Source organism: Phlebotomus papatasi, chromosome 3 (genome assembly GCF_024763615.1).
Source record: "Phlebotomus papatasi isolate M1 chromosome 3, Ppap_2.1, whole genome shotgun sequence".
NCBI classification, from domain to species: Eukaryota; Metazoa; Arthropoda; class Insecta; order Diptera; family Psychodidae; genus Phlebotomus; species Phlebotomus papatasi.
The window spans coordinates 81,355,817-81,375,349 of NC_077224.1; the positions used below are offsets into that span (position 1 = coordinate 81,355,817).

General features: G+C 34.7%; 3 protein-coding genes across 5 annotated transcripts; all 3 read right to left on the reverse strand.

Annotated features, from left to right (window-relative positions):
- Window positions 1-3,821: 3,821 nt before the first annotated feature.
- Window positions 3,822-14,157, reverse strand: LOC129806021 (N-acetylgalactosaminyltransferase 6-like). Of its 3 annotated transcripts, none has more exons than XM_055854316.1 (4): window positions 14,062-14,157; window positions 10,322-10,722; window positions 4,254-5,502; window positions 3,822-4,182 (listed from the first exon to the last, which is right to left on the reverse strand). In XM_055854316.1, exons 1-4 carry the CDS (start codon window positions 14,155-14,157, stop codon window positions 3,997-3,999), a joined length of 1,932 nt encoding a protein of 643 aa, XP_055710291.1. In that variant the 3' UTR covers window positions 3,822-3,996. The 3 variants fall into 3 exon arrangements, with proteins under 3 accessions (XP_055710291.1, XP_055710292.1, XP_055710293.1); XM_055854317.1 differs by lacking the exon at window positions 14,062-14,157 and adding an exon at window positions 11,192-11,494; XM_055854318.1 differs by lacking the exon at window positions 14,062-14,157 and adding an exon at window positions 10,844-11,152.
- Window positions 14,058-15,906, reverse strand: LOC129806024 (uncharacterized). The gene is made up of 2 exons (XM_055854321.1): window positions 15,584-15,906; window positions 14,058-15,512 (listed from the first exon to the last, which is right to left on the reverse strand). The coding sequence occupies exons 1-2, from the start codon at window positions 15,775-15,777 to the stop codon at window positions 14,357-14,359; spliced, it is 1,350 nt and encodes a 449-aa protein (XP_055710296.1). The 5' UTR covers window positions 15,778-15,906; the 3' UTR covers window positions 14,058-14,356.
- Window positions 15,907-15,978: 72 nt separating this feature from the next.
- LOC129806023 (uncharacterized) lies at window positions 15,979-18,038 on the reverse strand. The gene is made up of 2 exons (XM_055854319.1): window positions 17,711-18,038; window positions 15,979-17,639 (listed from the first exon to the last, which is right to left on the reverse strand). The coding sequence occupies exons 1-2, from the start codon at window positions 17,902-17,904 to the stop codon at window positions 16,472-16,474; spliced, it is 1,362 nt and encodes a 453-aa protein (XP_055710294.1). The 5' UTR covers window positions 17,905-18,038; the 3' UTR covers window positions 15,979-16,471.
- Between the last annotated feature and the right edge of the window lie 1,495 nt (window positions 18,039-19,533).

The window sequence follows — 19,533 nt, forward strand, 5'->3', positions numbered from 1 at the left end:
AGAATCTATTTAAAGATTATTATTATAATAGAAAAGAAATATGAGAAAAAAAAATTGAGAAGGAATGTCTTATAAATAAAAGTAAATTGTATCACATGCAAAGCACACACTTAGTACAGATTGAAGATATATATAGTTACTACCAGAAAACAAGGAATAAAATGATAAAATTTTGTGAAATATTGTGAAAGTAACAAATTAACTTAAACAAAAACCGCCTTCCTGTTCTTGTTAGTTAAAGATAAAGTCATCCGAATCTTAATAAATACTTAATAAAAAACTTTTCAAAAGACCTCCTTAGTCGATTTATCAATAGTAAAAAACTTTCCATCATAAACCATTCTACTGAAAGAGAGTAATGAAAAAAAAAACTAAATATTCGTTTTTGTTGTACCTTCTAAATAAAATAAAATAAAAAAAAAGTATTAAAAAAATATAAATATAAATCTTGCTACAAGCAACAATGCTGAAGAAAATACAAGAATAGAACAATTTGAGAGGGAGAGAGCATATCTATGATAAAAAAAGAATGTTATTATAAAGTACTTTTTAAACCTCTGTATATATAGATATTACAATATACATTTTTCTCTAGGGTAATACATATTTGAGGATGAAAAGAAAAGTGAAACTTCATGAGTATAAATAAAGTATTAGAAATTTGTGTACAAATTATTTAAATTCCTTTTTCTATTTCTGAGTCTTCATTCGAATTGCACTGTATCTTGCAACTATACAAAACAAAATTTACATGATAGAAAGGTAAGTAGATTTAGGTGAAATATTGTGAATTTGTTTAAATATAATTTATAAAGAGTACGAAGTGGAGAAAGATCCGTAAAAGCCTCTGACTTTCTCAATTGAATTAAAGTTTTTTTTTAAGGATCAGCCTAAAATATCATTTGAGAGTTTAGAATTAGGGTTTAGAAGTTCTCTTGCGAAATCCTCTACCGCTAAGTCTTACGGAACACATAGGGGAAGGTTTTGCAGCTTCGTAATGTTGCAGTTTCGTAATGTTGCAGCTTCGTAAAAGTTGATTTTTTTCCAAGTTACTAAATGAATTTCATTCATGGTTATACATTCTAAAAGTTAGTCCAACATCTCACATTTCCTGACCAACTTGGAAGTCTGGCCTTTTTTCCTAGGTCCAAAACGCAAAAATAAACAATAGGGCCAAAATCGTAATTCTGATGTGTAATATTTTATGCATTTTTGCACACTTCAAGTGTCTTTTCGAAAAAATAACTATTCCAAGTTATAGAGGGTTTATCAGGGTTAATATTTCTCGTGAAAATCTTTTGCTCGAAGGGGGACGTTTTTGTGGGCGGAGGAAAATTCACAAAAATTACCACCTTTGCAGCTCAGGAAATTTGAATTTAGCAGCTTCGTAAAACATATCGTCGGTTGCGTCTACCTCTGTCGTATCTGCATTTCTTTTGTGTCAGCATTTCACGCAAGAGGGGACGTCTGTATTGTAGCTTGCACCAAACGCAGATACAAAACAAATGCAGATACGATAGAGGTAGACGCAACCGACGATATGTCAAAATTATTGACCACCAACCTTGATAATTGTTCACTGTTTTGGGTCACACTGTGCACGCCGCTCTGGAACTCTGGATATTTGACAAATCCAGAGATTCCATGGAATAAATTCACAAGAAAATTGTGATGTTAAATAAATGTAGCATAAAATTAATTTTTGATCCGTGATACCTTCTACAAACGGTGAAAGCAAGTAGATGAAAGTTTCAGCTAGGCAGTGATGCGCAAATTTTTGTGGCCAGTGTAATGTTTCCGAGGAAAATGAGGCCTATATAGGTGGGCAAAATGTTGTACGAAGCTGAGAAAATCAGGGCAGCTCTGTAAAAATCGCCACTAAATTTTCATTTTCCTGTAGAGGAAAATCCAAGGATTTCCAGGAATTTTGTGAGGCGGAATTATGAACTATACCAGAGGCAATCAACAAATAGGGAAAACCGGAAGTCGTCGGGAAGAGATAATCACTCAGGGAAACACATCAACTATCATCAGAGCTTTCGGCTCGGTCTCCAAGCCTTCATCAGTGGCTGGAGCAAAAAGAAGGAGCCGTTTTAATTTGGATCTTTAAATATTAACAATTTTTCTAACAACTATACCAGAGGCGTGCAATAAACCTTGAAACCGAATAAACTTCAAATGAAACATGTACGTCAATGGTCAAAACGCTACTATAACAAACTTATTTTGCCGTTAATTCGGTTTCAACGGTTTTTGCACACCTCTGAACTATACTGTACTTTAGCTCTCTATGCCTCTTATTCATGAGTTACTTCAAAAAGATTTTTGAAGTTTATTCTGAGTCATTCCAAGGTAAGATCTTGCATTTTGATTAAGCCACCTTCTAGGTTCGTCTCTACGTGTCTAAGCTCATTCCTGCTTTACAATGGATTACAAAGCTTTTTTTCACTAATATTTCACTCTTTTAACCGATGGGAACAATCTCATCTCGGAAGCTTGTACTAGCGATCTTATTCTTTCAGGCATCATACAAATCTCATTGATTGAGGTATCATTATTCACTCACAACTACCGTAGATCCAGGTGACTTAGGGTTTAATTCTAGCACTTAAGAATGATAGTCACAGATTGGGCATGATAGTTCGCATCAACGAAGACCATCCTAATTCAAATAAAAGTAAAGATTACGAGCAGCCAGGGGCAGTCATCCGCTTCAGAAAATGCTCGGGTTCGATCTAGAAAAGTTTAAAAGCAAACATCCTTAATTTTCTTCAGCTATCTTGTTCCAGATTAACCGCTATGTCGATACCTCTTCAAAAAGAATTGAATACATATAGAAGGTATAGAAGCCTAGTCAGGGGCACGTCTATATGATCTGCCAAAGAAAATGTAGAATGGCACTCAATGGGTCAAGTGGTAGAGCACTCGCTCTACGATGCAAGTGTCCCGGGTTCGAATCCCCTTTAGGTTACCAGTAATTTTTCTGGCGTTAAAGGTGTTCGGATTGCATCCAGTGAGCTTCACTGCACTTGATTCCACGGGCATGGGACTGACAAGCTCATTCCGTACAAGAAAAAATAATAATGCATGCCTAGAAATCCCCTTGTGGAAGGCCTTGTTTCTTCATGGAATGTTGTGCCAGCATTATTATTATTATTATTATTATTATTATTATTATTATTATTATTATTATTATTATTATTATTATTATTATTATTATTATTATTATTATTATTATTATTATTATTATTATTATTATTATTATTATTATTATTATTATTATTATTATTATTATTATTATTATGATTATTAAGAAAATGTAGGGTTGCAGCATTACTTGTGGCCTGTCTTTACTTAGGACCTCGTCGCAATTTTTGTGATATTGAATCCGAAAATCAAAAAAATGTGATATCGCAACACATCAAATATTTTTAATTTTCAAGTTTTTCGATTTTACTTTGTAATAATAAGTAAAGCTTTTTGCTAGGAGGCCATAAGCAAAGACAGGCAACAATTCGATCGCTCATAATAAGAAACGAATAACTCGCAGTAGGCAAATTTTACAGGAAAGCGATTTAAAGCTGAAATTTTACATGCAGAGTATAGGATTTTTGAGATCTAAGATCTCTATAACTTTGAAAATATTTATCTATTTATTTTATAGGGAAGGCAGAGGGTATAAAGAAGTATCCAAAAAGCGAATAAAACGAATTTTGTAAAAAAAATCGAGTTGTTCGACTTATATTGTAAGTCCTAATTATTATCCTGTAACTATCTTGGAAAAATATGTCATAGAGAGAACTAGAATAAAACAACATCACTAACTTGTAAAATAGATTGAGCGTTTATTTTCTGCGATATGATCAATTTCTTAAGACTAGATACTATTTCTCATGATGGAAATGTACAATACTAGTATTGGCAAGTTGAACAATTTTCCATTTTTTATACCTAAAATTGATAAGTTTGTTTTTTTTTTATTGACGGATATAGGACTTAGTGTTTTTTGTTCAATCTCTTCCTCTCGTCCTCCCACATGTCCATTGCTGTCTGATTGAGGAAACCCCACTTCCATTTCATATTCAAATTATTTTCGTCACACTGATTCACATAAATTTTCTTGTCTATTGGATCTCCCTCTACGCAACGCTCGTAGACTCCCTGCAGGATCCATTGTTTCTCCTGGAAGGAAGTCAATTAAAGTTAGTGCCTGAAATGTTTGAAATGGGGTGGAAGAAAGGGGTAGGTCTTACTGGATCGTATCGGAAGTATTGATTGCCACCCTGAGTATGACAGTGCCAAAGCAGAATTGGAGCATTCTTTTCACTGCTCGAGACATCCCAGCAGAATTCCTCATGCTTCTGCCGCAGATCCTGTCGCCATGACAGTGCCCACCATTGATTTTTCTGTGGTCTCTCGAAATTTGAAGCACACGGAAAGAGACCAAATGTGCCTCCATTGCCTGCATTTAGAGTATCAACACAGAGATGAGGACTTCCAACGTTCTGAATGACTCCGCTGGCATAGTCTGGAGGTTCAACTGGTGGATACTTCTTGATCAAATCAAATGCCACCTCTTCCATAAACCACTTAAATGGTTTGCATTTTAGCCTCTCACGGACAGCCTTTTGTTCACTGAGATCTCCCGGATCAAGATCTCTGTAATTCTCTGGTTTCCTCTCATACAAATAATTCTTGTACTCATCCATCCAAACTTCGGCTACTCTTTTGTAGTTCCGCGACACAAAGTCAACTTTTCTGGGATTAGGTCGAGCATCCATTGGCCCTCGATAGACGTGGCCAACACGTGAACAGGGAATGTCATACATCGCTCCACCACATTGCCAAATCTTAAAGCTCAATTCGTACTGCTCACCACCCCAAATATCCAACCCCGGATCATAGCCACCGAGTTCCCAAAAGAACTTTGCACTAATGGCAAACAACCCACCAGCCATCACAGGACTGGCAAAAGGTTCATCGGGATGTTCCTTGTCCTTCTCCAGAATTGGCAGTCTCTTGTAGTGAAACTGCCAATCGAAAGCCCCTCGGGCACCTTCATCTTGCGCCCGATACTCAAACGTATCATGAGCAATTACGTCAATGAAAGGACAAGTGCACACCCGATAGTTCTCTGCAATGGGATCCAGCAATGGTGGCAACCAATTGACATTGGCTTCTGTGTGGGAATCTAAGAAGACCAGAACATCACCTGTGGCCCTCTTAGCACCAGCCAATCTTGCCCCAATTAGGCCCATTCGTTCAGGCAAGTGAATCACCTTGACTTTGGGCAATTTCGATTCAACATACCGATCCAGGGGATCTTTCAGGAATGTTTTCTCACTTCCATCATCCACCAGAATGATTTCTGCAATTAATTCGGGAGGGGACCGATTGAGGACACTATAGGCAGTTCTGAGCAATGTGCTCCAGTGTTCCTCATAGAATGGCACAATAACACTCACTGAAGGCAATTCACTGTAGTATTTTTTATCCTTACACCTGCAAAAGTTATTTTAATTAATTTAAGTTTTATAATGTAACTAAGTAATAGATTATTAAGTATTTGGAATATATGATAAAACGATACAATTAAAAAAATAAATAATTGTAATATTTCTATTTTTCGAAATCACGAGCTGTCTAACCATTAGGGTAAGTGTGACAAATTCCGGCCAGCTTGCAATTGCGGCCACCTTTTTTGTTCCTCGAATTTCCATGAATTTTTAGTTTTTACATACTCTAGAGATTATACAATGCAAAAGAATAGCAAAAAATGAAGCTTCGCCAAACGAGAAGTTGTGAAAAAGACATTGGAAGAATTCCGAAAGAAAGAAACTACGATAATGAAGGTGGCCGAAATAATGCACCAAAGCTATGTCTACATTTTTATTCATTTTAAAGCGAATTAGGAATGATTTTAGAGTAAATAAAGACGATAAACCGTCTAAAAGGTTCAAAGCAACAATTCTGAAGGATGAGGAATAAAAAAATCAATTTGTATTAAAAATATTACAAGTCAAACTTGAGACTTTGGCGCTTGCATGCAACTATGCCGAAATTTGGCACACTTACCCTACTTAAGAAATTCTTATTTTTCTATAATAATTTTGGAAAAGGTAGACCTATGCTGAGACAGCCAAAATCATGAATGTTCCAAATCCTGTAATCCTGTATGTAATTAAGAAGATAATGTGTAGAATAATTTCCCAAGACACATAAAATTTCCATTTGCCTCCAGTAAGCGCGCGTGCAATCGTGGGAGTAGCTATGATACTTTTAATGACCGGATTTGATGGGAATGTTTTGACAGTATTTTGGCTTTCGAAATACAGTAGACTCTCTCAAATTCGGGCATTTGGGATCAAAATATCACCCGAATTAGAGAGAAATTCGGGCGACAATCTTTTTTAAATGAAACGGTTTTTTATTTATCTGCATGCACATATTGAGTTTACGTACTCAAATACATTGTAAATATGATGAAAATCCCTTAATAATGGAAAATCATATCAAAACTAAATCAAACCATGGCAAATTTCAGCTTATTTGCTTCATTTGATAATCATAATCAAACTTGAAAAATGTCAACAATTTTTTTTTTCAAATTTAACTGCTGCCTGAATTAAAAACTAGCCTAATCTTAAAAGAGCCGAATTAGCGAGAGTCTACTGTAGTAGCCCATTCGGGATTTTGGCTTACGGGTTTTGGCGTTCGGGACTTTAGCTTTCACGATTTTGGCATTCGGGATTTTGACCGGGAACCCAGACTTATGATGGTAGTTCGTCTGTTGTTTTAAGATCTAGAGACCAAACGGTTGGAGAAGTAACTTCTTCTTCTTATCTAGAGGAATCATTCAAAAGTGGACCCTGAGATCATAAATATGGCTCTAAGAGGTCCATGGTGCAAATGGTAAGAGCGTCAGCCCTCTGATTAAACTCTTGCAGTTGTAAGTTCGAGTCTTTCCCGCTACTAACAAATAAATATCCAAAAGGGGGTATGTTTATATGTGATAAAACCGATAAAACGTAATAAAATGCATCGTTTTTGCTCAAAAACTGCGAGAAACCATAAATTTTCTTGAATATCTTAATAGCACTCTCAACCTCAACAGCGCCTTTGGAAAATTTTGAGTTTTGTGCAATATTTCTGGTGGATTTATTTTCTTTGTGCAAATAAACGATGATACTGCGTTTTGTTAGGTGACAGACATTGTTTTTTACCCATTTTGCATTAATATTCCATGGAATTTTAAACAAAATGTTCAGGTTTCTTATTTTACTATTCTTTGCCCTATAATAATTGTTTTTATTATTATTTTATATAAAAGAAGCAAATGTGTTATTGCCAAAATATGTTTTTGTTAGTATTTTTTGGAATTGCACAATTTGCATAATTGGTATAAACAAAATACTTAATTGAATGTTAGTATCTGTTTTTGATGATTTTGGATATGAGTATCTAAACTGGCTACAGTGCTACCAACTGTCAAAGAAAGGTAAAACTAAATTAGATATGGGTTGTCAGATGGCGCTAGTTGTAATTTATACTTGTTTTAAAGATTATTAATTTAAATTTGGTGAGAAAATATGAAAAAATGGGTGTCTTTAAATTATTGAGCGGCACTGTATATATCAGGTTTAATTTAACCTTGTCAAAAGGTTAAATCAAAGAAAAATTGCACACTGAACCAATTTGTATAATAAATATTTCGCGAAAGTGGTATACATTGGCACTCTTCTTTCAATATCTTAAGTTTAAAAAATGGATTTTAGTGTGAAAATTGCATTTGTTCACAAATTATAGCGTTGCATCCTCTAAACTACGATTGCAAATCAATTCGATTCGGCTCATGATAAAAATCTCATAACTCATATGTTTTTCTAGGCTTATCATTATAAGCTTTTATCAGGAAATTCTCGTTATGCAGTTCAAGAATCTAACGTGTGTCAGTTGCAATGGATTTCAACTACGAAAGTTTTCGATACATTGTTTCGATAAGCCATATCGTGGCACTATATTATAAAGTATCTTGAAGTACCACTTAACTTCTGGAAGGCAATGTTTGAACTACGGCTTTTACATCCAAATGTTGTTAATTTTATCAAGTGATGGACAATAAAAAATTGTTGTATCTGACATTGACGTAATTTGCAAATCACATGGAAATTTTGGTACTTATAATAAAATAAAACACGTGTAGGATTAATTAAATGGCTTTTTAACTAAGATTCTTTTCAATCCCGGTTTTTGTGATCAGAAATGAAATCCGACCTCGTCAGATCAGGCCCAAACTTGGTGTATACAGGGAGTTCCGCTTTCAAAGAAATTAAAAAATATTTAAATATTTAAATATTTAATAAACCTAATTAAAAAATATTTTTCACTTGTATAATAATTATCCAATTTTTTATATAAGATGATAAACACTGAAACAGCCCTTGGGGAAGATATAGACACCCTTTCGTGGCGGGATAAAACTATCAATGATTTTTCACTAATACATGGATAATCGTTAGGTGAAAAAGTACTGTTGATATTCCAAGCAATATTGCCATTCGGATGAAAAATTTGTGAAATAAAATTTTTTAAGGTATTTTTGCCGCAATTACAAAAATGTCATAAAAAAAAGTCGGCTAAAGCCTTTTTCTTTAGGTTTAAATGACATATTTAGCATCAGTGAGCTTCAGTGTATCAAGTAAAACAATATTTGTTGTCTCCAAATTGAAATTTCGTCCGTAAAACTGGTGGCAATTAGTACCCCAAAAGTGGCTATATCTACCCAGGCCGGGGCAAGTCTAGCCAATGTGTCATACTTTTTCATTATCCTCTATAGAAAAACTCAAGGATTTTAGAGCCTTGGACTACACTGTTTCATACAGCCAATATCCTAATGCTACTTATGAAATGAAAAAACATTAGACAAACCTTCTCATATTTTCACAAATCATGCGCGAAAAAAAGCTTCATTTGCTGGCTAATCTACCCCTATCTCCCCTATGTATTTGAGCTAAATGAGTAATTTGAAAATGTGTAATTTAAATTTCATGTAATAATAAACTGTGTAATTAATTAAATAATGAAATATTGTACTTTTTAAGTAATGTTCTGTTGCTAATGCGAAAATAGAGACAATTAATGTAGCACGAATGGTACACCGGAATATGTTGGAGCACCCTTCCTCGCTGACCGCCAGAAAAAGAACCCCCATGGTACCATTCAAAGAGTCGCGAATCAGGCGTACTCAAATCCTCAGGATTGACGACTGAGGAGGCGTTTCGTATATGCCTTCGGGATAATCCACCGGGCACTCAACACTCCATCTGTCGGCGAAGCCTAGCTATACAATGTCTTTGAAGTTAGCCGTTATAGCACCCCTCAAAGTCACCACCCCAACTGAACAGTGATTGGTACCGTTGGCTTAGAAGAGTCTTCGTCAGGACGAACTTTTTCCCTCCAACTCCTCTAGGCTCAACAGTTCTATTACACTAGTGTTTTGTCGATACCTATTTCGACTATGGATAACAGTTTGCTCGTTGCAATTCTTTGTCTTTAATATAAAATTAACAATCTATTGTGTATGTATGTATACCCAATAAATACTTATTAAGTACTTATTATTAATAGTATCGGGATATATTTTTTACAATGTAATCATGTTGCAAAATCGTATATCCCGTCTTGGAAAAATATGCTAAGTCCACTATAAACCTACCAGGAGCGCCTTTCGAACGATGTGAATGCTTCTTTCGTGCCCCCGGAGTTTTTGGGCAGAGGCGGTGCATTATGTTACGTTTTATCCCAGTGAAAATATCTTTTCTTGATATTCAGGTGCTTGTACCGGGCGGAACTCGAACTCACGAGACTCGAGTCAGATATCTCATCCGCCCAAGACCCAACAGTCTTCCCTATTGCACCACTGAGATTCCCAGTGCCCGAGATTAAGTACTTAATAAGCACTTAACTTAAGGCAATGCCTTAATTTTAAGTAATAGTAGTAGAATTATTCATTAAATGTATGAAAATTAGTTAAATGCAGTAACACTTTATTCTGTGTTACTTGGATTATCTCAGGATTTAATGTTCACCGTTTAAAAGACTATCAAAAGGAATTATTTTCACCAAATTTGATGAAAATTTACCATACATGAGCTTTTGAACCACCCTGTGAATATGAAAATTGAAATGCTTATAAGTTAGGAAAAACAACAAACAGCCTAAACCCCAAATTAACTACCACGAGTTCTCAATGACTTCCCCCGGAGTAATTAAATGCAGTATCGATAAACTAAAAATAGTTAAGTTTTGAGTGTATTCTTACTTTTTGTGACGAATGTCAGGAATTGATCGATTGACGGATATTTTATCACTTAGGAGTGCATTGAATCCATTTGATCTGTACATGGACTCCTTGAGATCATTCTCCTCCACAGGAACTAATCCTGCAACTCCCCGTTCCCCAATACCCTCCCTCGCTGAATCACTCTTAATGGCTTCATAGTCATGCCAGTCTATTTTCTTTTTGTGAACATTTTTGGGTGATCCAGAGAAGAATGCCCCATGTCTGGGATGCTCTACTACCTTCTCCTTCTTTGTTGGCAAATTCAATGTGCTATTTAATGATCTGTACAGGAGAATCATAACAACAACCGCAACAAGGAAGATAATTGATAATTTAACAATTCTCGCAGAGTTCCTCCGCATTCTGCCCAATAAATGACTCTGCAAGAGAAAGAAATACTTTTTGTCAATTCTATATTACTTTATACATAAAATAGTGTGGATATATATTAATAAAAAGAGAATCATCAAATGTCTTTGAGAGTGTTTTCTTTTAATTTACATTGCAAACAACGTGGCATATAGCTATTAATCACTGCCTCTTATCAGTTTCCGGAACTCTGTAGCCTTCGCACCTGTCTTCAATGAATTTTCACTACTTTATGATTGTTTAATTTAATAAAACAACCAATTTTTATCTACAAATGTTTCTTATTGGAAAAGAATTGGGTTGACGCACTTTCTGGGGCAAAATACTTCTTCCCGGCATACATAACCTCTTAAAACATCTCACTCTTTTTTTACAAGTACGTAAAACATCTTCCAATCAACTGCACTGATAAAACGCTTTTGTTTTGAAACACAAAACCAAATGAACCACCCCCCGAGTGACCTTACAAAAATATTTCACCTGAGAAACTGTTGAGGAAAACCATGGAACAGGTGCAAATCCGGTTGATATGCTGTACAACCCACGTTTAGAATATATATGTAGTAGATATCGCAGTAAAAACTACTTTTTCTTTGCGTTCTCCTATCACATTTGAAGTAAGATAATACGTGAATCACAATTGTGTCAAAAACACAGCAAAATATTGCTTATTCGATGTGCAATGTTAAAATGGAATGTCGATTGTTGAGCTTATAACTTTGTTGACAAATATCTTTTTGTAGTTTGACGCTGTCAGAGTCAGCTGGAGCACCAAAGAATAAAAATATAAGTTCAAGGAAGTTCATTTGGCCGCGGTCAACGCCGGTTTATATTTAAATTACCGGTTGCACACCAACTGCTGAATAATCAACATGAAGAAAATGCACAATTGACACCAGGCATTTCTGATGAGAAAATTTAGTAATAAGCAGATAAATCGAAGAGGGGATTTTGTTTTCATCGGCTATTCTTCAATATGCTTTATTATGTATATTGCTATAAATATCTAAACAAAACCTTCAAGAGGTATCGAAAAATTCTAAGAACAGTGGACTATACTTTTAACTTGTCTGAAGAAGGGTTACGGAGTTTCATATTGTCGCTAGGGGCTCTCAAAAGCCTAGCTCTCTAATCGCCGACTGACTCAATTACTCTTCGTTTTTTCAATTTATATGTACGACTCTTATAAAAGTATAAGAATCAAATAAGTATCATATACTTTTACAATATTGATGCACTATTAGAGTGCGTAAAAGTTACAATTGGCTATAGGAATAGCCTCAACTACCCATTTTGAGGCAAAAATTGCAGAATATTGGCTTAACTCTTTCGTCTCTTTTGGGACTGTAGTACCCAAAGAAGCATAAATGAATATTCTATGAAAAACAATGTTTTTTAATTATTCAGAATTGATAAAAATCCGATTCTTCTGGGTGATTACATACTATAAGGATGTCCAAATGTGAAATATTTTTTGTAGGACCTCAATTAATTCCTGAGCTTAGATATTTTTGATTAAAAAATTGTAAAAATTGGCTTGCAGCATATGCTGCGGTCCAGGAAGAGTTAAGTATCACTTTTACACTTAAGCCCTATACTTCGGGAGAGCCACGTGTATGCGTTTGAGTGACAAGGAAGCCAATCTGTATGGCAGACAGAGGAAAGGAGTTTTATTTTACCCCATTATGACTCAGGCAATAGTCTCTACGATTCCGCGGTTCAGATCGAGTCTGCCTGCCGTAAGAGCATTTAGCCAGGCGAGTCGCCTTGGGGGACATTGAAATTTGAGGTGAAAAACCTCTTGTATGAAGGGATGTAATCTGAGGACCACCCCTTCAACTCTGAGGAATCTAAAGATGCCTCAATGAGAACCCATATCCGTAACAATATTATTGTTTTTAATGTCCTATTGTTATATATTCAGTAAGTGATAGTTGTTCTACAAATATATAAAACTAAAGTATTGAGTTAAATTTAAATACATACTAAGTTCTTAATAAGTACTTAACGTGTTGCACGGGTTGTTACTATAATAAAATTACCCATTTTAGAAGCTTTCACATTTATTCTACTGGTTCATTTCCATTACTGAAGTTGCATCTGTTTTACTCGTCCCGTAAAGAGGTTCATAGTTAGTTTCTAATGTGAAATGTAGATGGCGCAAATAATGTTTATCAAACTATTCTCTTAACTAATTTCCTTGCTTAGCAACTTAACTGATTGTGTCAAGTACGGTATCATTGGAAAGGTCTTGAAAATACCTAATATTTGTAACATAATATTGTAATCTAATATTTATAATATCAAAATAATCGAAGACTTGGAAAGCGGGTACAATAGTACGACTGGTGGTGATGTGATGGCCCGACAAGACTCCTCTTGTTCAGGGTATGTTGACGTATTCACAGCTCAAGATCAACTGATTGTCGTTGAGAACTCACGATAGTACGGCACATTAGCTCTCTGCCTAAAGTCTCATGCTCACCTGAAAGCATGCTCAGAGGGCTAACCCTAGAGATAATGCACTTTGTGTATCCAATCAGTCATTTGGGGATTCATAATAACGGCAGGGACTCTACTGCGAAACTGAATAGTCTTAGGGCAGAATCACATTGGCAGTAAAAAGCTCAACATATTTCGTTAATTTACGCATTTTCATTGCAATTCTTACGCAAATATTCCATTACCGTATTACCTCATCTCATACTCGGTGGCAATAGGTGAAAATTTTATAAGAAAATTTAAGAAATAAAACGAAAATTCGATAAACGATGAGCAAAAAACTGTAAGAGAAATTAATCGTACAGTTTTTTTGCTCACCGTTTTTCGCATTTTCGTTTAATATCTTCAATTTTTTTTAAAATTATTTTCACCTAGTACTACCGAGAATGAGATAAGGTAATACGGTAATCGAGAAGTTACGTATGAATTGCAATGAAAATGCATAAATTAATGAAATACGGTGTGGCTACGGCGAGCATTTTATTGTCAATGTGATTCTGCTCTTACACTTAATATTAATATTAATAGTAATATTAAAAAAAAGAAGCTGTATGTATCAAACTCAAATGAAGGATCAGCGTATTTCTAATTAAATGTACCTTAACACGTTTTGCGATTATATGATAATAATATGTGTAAGAGAGTAGTTCGAAGGTTCCTGTCCAAAGAACATTCATCAATTTATTATAGTTCACTGAAAAAATATTATCACAATGCCTCACGTTACACAGTCACAGTCCCCATCAATCACTAGTAAAAGGCTGACCTTTGAAATAGGGGAACAACCAAAAGAACCTTTACTACTCTTACAGCTACATTCAATCAACCTCCAGAACCTCAATAATTACCAATTTCCAGAGAGATTTATTTCTGTATTTCAAGCTCTCAGCATCGGGATCTAGATAAATTCTTTTTCCCTTCGAATTGCTCCGTTTCTTCATCATAATCCACAATTTCACTCACAACTAACTCCTCCAACAGGCAAGAAGAAACTAAATCCGATTTTTGAAGAACGTGTAAAAAAGCCAAAGCTAGAAATTATATCAAAATGAATTAATTGAGATATGAACATTTCCTCAGTTTGTGATTTATTGTGGACAACACCTGTCCCAGGCACTTGATTGATTCCCATTTTTCTGCCACTTATTCGTCGAGCAAAAACTTTAAGTATCCCATTTTACTGGCGTGCTTGACTACACTGAAAATCTTTTCATTGGATCCATCTCCACCTGCGGACATTGAAATATCCCAGAACTCCTGTGTCTTCATATTTGTTTCAAAATGATGAGCCAACTGTTCACACTCCTCCTCGGTACAATCCATCCAGGGAAGGAAGTGTGCACAGATAAATACTCCATAGATTGCGAAACGAGAGAAATGCTGATGGAAAGGTTCATATTTGTATGCTTTCAGCCTCTCATCATCTTCATCGCATTTTAGAATATCCATAAGGCACTTAAAGAGAGTATCGTGATAGTAATGAAGAAGTTCCTCCCAATGTTGATCCCTTGTAGTTGCTGTGGTGTTCATGAAGAGAAAAAAGGACAAATCGAAAGCGGGAGATCCATATCTGACTTCCTGAAAATCGATCATCCTCATATCAATTGGTTTCTTTGAACCACCATCGTCGTACTTAAAAAGGACATTATTCCGATTGTAGTCTCCATGCTGAATTACTGAATAGGGATAGTCATCTGCACGAAGAAGATCTAGCATTTTCGTAGGGCAATTCAGATACTTTCTTCTCAAACTCTCAAGTTCATCCTTCACTCTTCCCACATAGACATCACTCCGTCTATCTAGATATTCAAAAAGACGAACTAGTCCAATCTTATGTAAGATATCATAGAGATTATCTTCATTATTATGATCTTGATAACAAAGAGGAACTATTCCATCAACCAATTTCTTAAATTGATCTTCATCAGATATTCTCATAGCATAACTAAGTGCATGGTACTCCCCAATGGCTTTCAGCATGAAAAATAGATGATCCAGATCTTGTTCAAGGCGAGATGTGGGATTTCTAAATCCCAATGGAGAGATATTCTCCAGAACTAGAACAGATTCCGGAATGTTACTCAGAGCTGGTACTTTTCCATAGAAGTTATAGTACACCTTTGGTGCCCATTTTTCCCATTCAATGGACAAATTTTTATCCTTCAGAAAAGCAGCAAAAGCTGGAATGACCTTTCCATAGATATAAACTTCATTTCCAAATTGTGTAAAGGACTTGGTCCTTGTACGAAAATCTTCTGATCCCTTCATCAGCTTCACAATCAAATCACAACTTATCTTCCTAAAACCAAAACCAATAAGTATTTATCGATTAATTTGCCAAGTACTTCATTTAATTCATTTTCCACTTACTCATGTGACTTATGGCTTTGCACGGTGATATTTAATTTGAAGATAGTTGCCATAAATCCATCAAGTTGCGGTGATGTTGATGCCTTGCTCTCAATGAGACTGCAATCTGAGAATTCGGCATTTTTAGCCAAAATCAGATTGGTCAATTCACCTTCGATGAATTTAAGACTCTTTTGCATCCTCTCACTAGTCATAATTCCTAACTTACTATCTTGTAGCACAGCACGAAAATGAGTTGGAATATATTAATCTATATTTACATTACTCACAGCCTCTGATAACAAAAGTCAAACATTTCTGACATTTAATATTTATGCTGACGATAAATCTAATGATGTGTCGAGTCGAGAAACATAGCATCGGTAAAACAGGTATGAAAGTTTCAAACGACCTTATGTTATGACAACGATCTTATGTTATTATTAACATTTACAAAAAATTCATACATTTCAAAGATGATAGCAGCAGCAAGTACATAACAATTAGTAAATGAAATTATCAATAATCATAAAGCATTAAATTAAACTAAACTTATTTTATAAACATTAATCATTTAGAAATTCGTAACTATAAGATAACTCCAAAACCGAAAGCATAAATCAAAAGACACCAAGACCTATTTCGGTCTATCAAGAGTGTTTCGGTCTAGTAATTCGAAAATGAAAACGAAATTAATACTGACTGGGACTATGATCCTACCAGACTTCAGTAGATTCAGTATAGTCCTCGTGCAAGCTTGGACTTTGAGATAAAGTCGATCCAGCCAGCAATGGACCAACGATGTCCCAAGATGTCAACTCAATCTGGACACAGCGACGAGTTCCGATTGACAAGTTATGATTTATTACTTTACAACTCTTGTTAAGGTTCATATTTCATTAATCCCAATTATCCTGCCTCTTTTTCATCGAGCACAACCTTTAAGTATCCCATTTTACTGGCGTGTTTGACTACATCGAAAATTTTTTCATTGGTGGCATCTCCGCCTGCAGACATGGAAATATCCCAAAACTCCTGACTCTTCATGTTTGTTTTAAAATGATAAGCCAACAGTTCACATTCCTTCAGAGAACAATCCATCCAGGGAAGGAAGTGGGCAACGATGAATACTCCATAGATTGCGAAACGAGAAAAATGTTTGTAGAATGATTCATACTTATATACTTCCAGTCTCTCGTCATCTTCATCACAATCTAAAATTTCCATAAGGGATTTGAAGAGAGTATCATGATAGTAATGAAGAAGTTCCTCCCAATGTTGATCCCTTGTAGCCGATGAAGCATTCATAAACAATACAAAGGACAAGTCAAAAGCAGGAGATCCATATCTGACCTCTTGAAAGTCAATCATCCTCATATCAATTGGCTTCTTTGAACCACCATCATCGTACTTAAAGAGAACATTATTCCGATTGTAATCCCCATGCTGAATTACTGAATAGGGATGATCATCTCCACGAAGAAGATCTAGCATTTTAGTAGGACAGTTGAGATACTTTCTTCTCAAACTCTCAAGCTCATCCTTCACTCGTCCCACATAGACATCACTTCGTCTATCTAGATATTCAAAAAGACGAACTAGTCCAATCTTATGCAAAACATCATAAGCATTATCTCCATTATTGTTATCTTGGTAACAAAGAGGAACTATTCCATCAACCAATTTCTTAAAATGATCTTCATCAGATATTCTCATAGCATAACTAAGAGCATGGTACTCCCCAATGGTTTTCAGCATGAAAAAGAGATGATCCAGATCTAGCTCGAAGTAAGATAAAGGATTTCTAAACCCTAATGAAGACACATTGTCCAAAACAAGAACAGATTCCGGAAAGTTACTCAGAGCTGGTACTTTCCCATAGAAGTGATAATACACCTTTGGTACCCATTTTTCGCATTCTATAGATGAATTTTTATCCTTCAGGAAAGCAGTAAAAGCTGGAATGACCTTCCCATAGATATAAACTTCATTTCTAAATTGTGTTAAATACTTGGTCGTTGTACGAAAATCTTCTGACCCTTTCATCAGCTTCACTATCAAATCACAATTTATCTTCCTAAAACCAAAACCAATGAACATTTATCGATTAATTTGCCAAGTACTTCATTTGGTTAGTTTCCCACTTACTCGTGCGACTTATGACTCTTCACAGTGATATTTAATTTGAAAATAGCAGTCATAAATCCATCAAATTGTGGTGATGTTGATGCCTTGCTCTCAATGAGGCTGCAATCTGAGTATTCAGCATTATTCACCAAAATCAGATTGGTCAATTCACCTTCGATGAATTTAAGACTCTTTTGCATTCTTTTACTAGCCATTATTTAAAACTAATTGCAATTAACTTATAACACCGAACAAATATCAATTGAAAAATAACAATATTTTGCACAACGCTCACTGCACTGATAAGAAAAAACAAATTATCAATGATAAGACTGACGATAAATCCAATTGTTCCAATAATGTATTAAGAAACATAGAATCGGTAAAACAGATATTTTATTTTTGAATTTAAACAAAGTTTCAGAAATGTTCAATTGAGGGAGTTCAAATGTTTTATAATTTGTGAATTAGAAAATATTATTCCTTCTTTTCTAAAGAGTAAAATTTTGTATTTATTTTAATGCGTATTTTTGGTAACGTTAGATGATACTGAGAAATTCAGTTTTTAATTTTTAAATAGTTTATAAAAGTCGAAAGATAAATTATTTGCTAAAAAATTAAGAGTATAATATTTTACTTACAATTTGTGCTTACTTTTCCAAGATCTTTTGTCCTTAGTGATGTCGTTGATGGAATTCATGTATTATTATACGGCTCGAAAGACCAAAAATGTATTTTTATTAAAAAACACTGATGTACCGCTATAACTTTAAAAAACATGGTATTTCATTCCCTTCTTAAAATTTGCACTTGTGTTTTCGCTACATTTTTTATAATAAATGGAAACAAAATTTTAAGGGCAGAAAAATTATGTTGACCACAAAATAATTACAAACATCTCCAAAGAAACTAATCAATATATTTTGCTTTAAAATTTAATATTTTTTTTCGAATAAATAAATATAAATTAATCAATTTGTAATAATTCCTCTGATAAGTCATATTTGGCTGTATTGAAATAAGCCGTCAATATAGACGCTTTGATTATAGTAAAACTTGGAGCCCAGGGCGCGCAGACTCAGACTCAGGGGGGGGGGGGGGGCTCCTTAAGATAGGGGCCATAACATTTTGGGACACTGATGTTCCAATTGTTCTTAAAGGGTTAAGTCAAGGAAATTCAAACAAAGAAAGTCTTATCGATGATCCCAAGCTTTCAGTCCATTGGTGTCTATACACTAGAAGCAATTTTCGTCAAAAATTGCCTTTTTTTTTTAAAAATCTGACGTTTCTGCCTTCAAGGATAGGGGAAATTTTCTTTAAAAACGGCATTTTTTAAAGAAATTGCACCTAGTGTGTTGAGGCCATATGAGAGATTGGGATAAATTTCTACTGAAAATTTTTAAAAGCTAATCAGTGTGAATCTATTTGGGGCCTTGTATAAAATAGAGAAATACAAAAATATTGTAATATAAAAAATATTGTAGTGGGAAGTGGAAAAGCTTTGAACTGTGATAGCTTTGAAATTGGGCTTTCTGCTTCTATACTTAACCATAACTAGATCTTATCATGATATAATTTAGCTTATCAAACTAATATCCTGAAGTAAAATTGCAATAGGGTAAAGTGATACAAGTTGGCAGTGGTACAAATAGTCTTTTTGTCTTGATAAATTTAGTACTTCATTTTTATTTGTATATTTTTAATGCTTTAGTTTTATAATTTTGTTCATTGTGCTTAAAAACAAATTTTGTACTGTATTTATCAAAAAAACAGCCATGTCCAACTTGTATCGGCGAATTGTCCAACTTGTAACACTAATTCCAAATTATATCAATTTACCCTAC

Excerpts from the sequence above, each read along its gene's own strand:
- LOC129806021 (XM_055854316.1), bottom strand. The coding sequence starts at position 14,157 with ATGATGAAGAAACGGAGCAATTCGAAGGGAAAAAGAATTTATCTAGAT. Across the intron at positions 10,723-14,061 it reads ATAAATCTCTCTGGAAATTG|AGTCATTTATTGGGCAGAAT; the intron begins GTAATTATTGAG and ends TTTCTCTTGCAG. Across the intron at positions 4,183-4,253 it reads AATACTTCCGATACGATCCA|GAGAAACAATGGATCCTGCA; the intron begins GTAAGACCTACC and ends ACTTCCTTCCAG.
- LOC129806024 (XM_055854321.1), bottom strand. The coding sequence starts at position 15,777 with ATGACTAGTGAGAGGATGCAAAAGAGTCTTAAATTCATCGAAGGTGAA. Across the intron at positions 15,513-15,583 it reads CAAAGCCATAAGTCACATGA|GAAGATAAGTTGTGATTTGA; the intron begins GTAAGTGGAAAA and ends TTTTGGTTTTAG.
- LOC129806023 (XM_055854319.1), bottom strand. The coding sequence starts at position 17,904 with ATGGCTAGTAAAAGAATGCAAAAGAGTCTTAAATTCATCGAAGGTGAA. Across the intron at positions 17,640-17,710 it reads AAGAGTCATAAGTCGCACGA|GAAGATAAATTGTGATTTGA; the intron begins GTAAGTGGGAAA and ends TTTTGGTTTTAG.